This window comes from Amaranthus tricolor, chromosome 11, assembly GCF_026212465.1.
Source record: "Amaranthus tricolor cultivar Red isolate AtriRed21 chromosome 11, ASM2621246v1, whole genome shotgun sequence".
NCBI lineage: Eukaryota > Viridiplantae > Streptophyta > Magnoliopsida > Caryophyllales > Amaranthaceae > Amaranthus > Amaranthus tricolor.
The window spans coordinates 15,435,428-15,438,969 of NC_080057.1; the positions used below are offsets into that span (position 1 = coordinate 15,435,428).

At 28.5% G+C, this 3,542-nt stretch overlaps 1 protein-coding gene across 1 annotated transcript; it reads left to right on the plus strand.

Annotated features, from left to right (window-relative positions):
- The first annotated feature begins 1,825 nt into the window (after nucleotides 1-1,825).
- LOC130827547 (zinc finger protein ZAT12-like) lies at nucleotides 1,826-3,094 on the plus strand. Its single transcript, XM_057693286.1, has one exon. It carries the CDS (start codon nucleotides 1,983-1,985, stop codon nucleotides 2,688-2,690), a length of 708 nt encoding a protein of 235 aa, XP_057549269.1. The 5' UTR covers nucleotides 1,826-1,982; the 3' UTR covers nucleotides 2,691-3,094.
- The last annotated feature ends 448 nt before the right edge of the window (nucleotides 3,095-3,542 follow it).

Below are 3,542 nucleotides of genomic sequence, written 5' to 3' on the forward strand. Positions count from 1 at the left end.
AATTTATTTTTTATATATTCTTCAAATATTATTGTGTCGGATATTACATTCTAATATTAAAAATTGAATTTGATAACGATATTATGAACTTGCATCATTATTTAAAATCATATTTTTACATACGTAAACATTTAAAACTTTGTGTATTGCGCAAGTTTTTATACTAGTATAATATATTTTAAAAACATGATTTGATGATAAAGTCCAAATTATATATCATAATTGATACTCCTTCCTATTCTCCACGAGTGTCCCATTTGTTTTTTGACACTATTCATCTCTTACTCTTAATTTGTATTTTATTATTAATCTATAACTTAAAACATAGTCAAATGGGATCTTGTTTAATTCGTCTCAATGCAAGGATTATTTATATTAACTTTTCATAATTTTTAATTATGGACAATTAAAGATATTAAGGATTGGATAATTGCATTGGATTGAGTGCATAAAGCAAATTGGTGAATAGGATGGAATAATATAATTAAGGAAAAATTACCTAGAATAGTTAAACATTTTCATGATTTTCCTACAATAATCTCATCTATTGACTAACCGTGAATAATTCAAATTTTAGAAGTATTTTCCAAGAGTAAACTCAGGTAATCCTTTGATTTACTATAATAGGTAATTTACCAAATATGTAAACTAAAAAATTAATGTAAAATTAGAGAAACAGTTTGAAAATTTACATAAAAAATTCCGAATAATAAAAAAATTTACATGTTCTTCTTTAATTTATTTTTTTTAAGAATAATACTTATTATAGCAAGTCATCCAGTTACTAGGTTTACTCTAGGAAAGATACCTCTTAAGGTAAGATTATTCATAGTTAATCATGAAAGTTGGATAATTTTTGGTAATTTTTCCTATTATTAATTATTATATAATTCAAAATAAAAAAAATTTCTAACTTAGTATTTGAATTGATTTATGGTTTCCTTGACGACATTCATTAATTAACAACAATATCCAAATTTTTTTACAAACTACTCCCTCCTATTTATAAAGAATGAGACATTTGGATTTTGCACCAAAACCGAGGGGTGAGGGACAACTTAAAAGTGGGTGGAAAACTCTCTTTTTCCATAAGGGGCATTGATATTTATGTGTTATTGTGTTGTTGTAGTAAGGGTAAAAGGGTAAAAAAGAATGACAAAAATAGAAATTGGACATTTTCAGTGAATTAACCCAATAAGAAAATGTCTCATTCTCTATGAATGGGATGGAGTATTTAATAATATTTAAATAATGTAATTTGATGACTAGGCAATATTAATCAAGGCTCGTTCTTATTAGAATCGGAGTAGCCGACCGCCTAGGGCTATCAAAAATAAGGGACTACAAACATTAAATGGTGTTATTTAGGCTCTGTTTCGAGCGACACTATTTAAGTTATATAATTGTAAACTTTTTTGTATTTAAAGTAATTATAGAATATAATATTACAATAAATTTTGCCTTGAATTATTTTTTAAGAGTAAAAATTTTTTTATTCTTTTGATATAATGAAAAAATTTATTTTGAAAGATATTGTAAAAGTAAATAGGGCTTCAAACTAGCACTATTATAAAGCTCCAAATATATCAAACTTTAAAAATATATAAAATCATTCCAAATAAGTAAGTACATTAAGGAAAGAAATCTTATAAAATAGATCACTCGTATTATTTATTTCAGCAACAAGTAAAGTCCTTTTCATACTTGTAATATCAAGAATAAAGCTTCTACTATTAATACTACCAACTCGAGCTAACTTAGGCTCCAAGTCAAAGGGACAACATCGTCATTTCCAATTTTACACCAAAACTCTACTCAATCCCATCAAAGTCAAAAAGTCGGTTTCTATGATTCTCTCATACCCATCACAATATAAATAGCTGAATCAATCCTTAGAAATAATCTTCATATTCATATTTATATTCATATTCATATATTTCATTCATTCAAACTAATTTAATTTTATCTTTATTGGAATCGTAATGAATACGCAAATGACCGCCATAGAAAGGTTTCCTTCAATCCCAGGAGCGGCGGGAGAACTCGAGACTTTTGTAATGGAGAATTGTCGTCTAATGTTGCTTTCTTCTCAGCAAAACGGTTCTAATTCCGCCATTGTTGAGGATGATATTGGTCGTATTTTTTCTTGCAAGACTTGCGGAAAGAAGTTCTCTTCTTTTCAAGCACTTGGCGGTCACCGTGCGAGTCATAAAAAGATTAAACCGGCTGAAAACTCCGGCGAATCGAATATTCCGACGAAAACGAAAGCTCATGCTTGTTCGATTTGTGGTGTTGAGTTTCCGATTGGTCAAGCTCTCGGAGGTCATATGAGGCGTCACAGAGGTATTCTCTCCGGTGTAAAGGTTGTCGTTGGTGGTGACGACGAATCGGTGACGGTGAGTAATGTTACGACCGAAGGAAGTGTTGAGATTAGCCATAGTAGTCACAATGATGCTGAAAAAATTAAGAGAAAATGGGACGACGACGTTTTGGAAACCCCAATTTTGAAGAAATCTAGTAGCTCTAAAAGAGTATGTTTGGATTTTAGTTTAAGCTTATGTAAAAAGAATGAAGAAGAAAAAGAAGAAGAAGATGATGTTGATGAATATGAGATTGTTGAACAGGGTATTAAAGAAGAAAATGATTTCTTGAAGCTGGAATTAGGATTACCAAGTTATCGATTTAATTGATGATTTTGGTTATTTTTCATCGATTCTTCTTTTTTTTTTTTTTTTTTTTTTTTTTTTTTTTTTTTTTTTTGGTGATTTTGATGTAAATTTAGCAGGTTATTATTGGATTAGTTAAGACTTTATAGATGGGATTAGAGAAAATATACTTAGTGGGTTATTTGATCATTTGTTTCATGATAGAAAGATGTATGTTCTTGGTTTTTTTAAAAATCTTTAGGGTTATTCTTTCATTACGTTAAAAATACTACTAGTCCTTGTATTTTATAACTTGTACTAGTAGTATATGTCATGAGCTTGTTAAAAAGTATAATAGCTTGTTTAAAGAGTAGTGCAATATAATTTGGGAATTCTTATATTTTACTACAATAATAGTTTTAAGTATTATTTTGTCAAATGTAAATAAAGGAAGAAAAGGAGGATTTGAATCCAACATATGAAACCTAATTTTTTTTTTTATCTTGTACCAATAATATGAGTATAAGCTCGCTAAAAAAATTAAATTAGTTTAGCAATATATTAAAGATAATTAAGTATAGTAAAATTACCTGAGACCTATGTTTTTTGATAGGAAGAATAAATCAATTAAATCAAAGATAAAGAGTCGTCAAGAACAACGTTGAAATTTAAGTTTGATCCCTAGCATACAATTATAATTATTGTATGTGTCTAGATTAGAGTTCTAGTATCAGTATCCTAATCCTAAACATTCAGCTTGAAAAATATTTGTAAGATCTCCGAAAGGATGGAGCATTAAATGTATGACAATGATAAACAACGTAGCTACAATGTTACGTCCCCTCATGTGATGTGATAGAGACATGTTTTTGCTAACAATGTATAAAAGTTAGCACA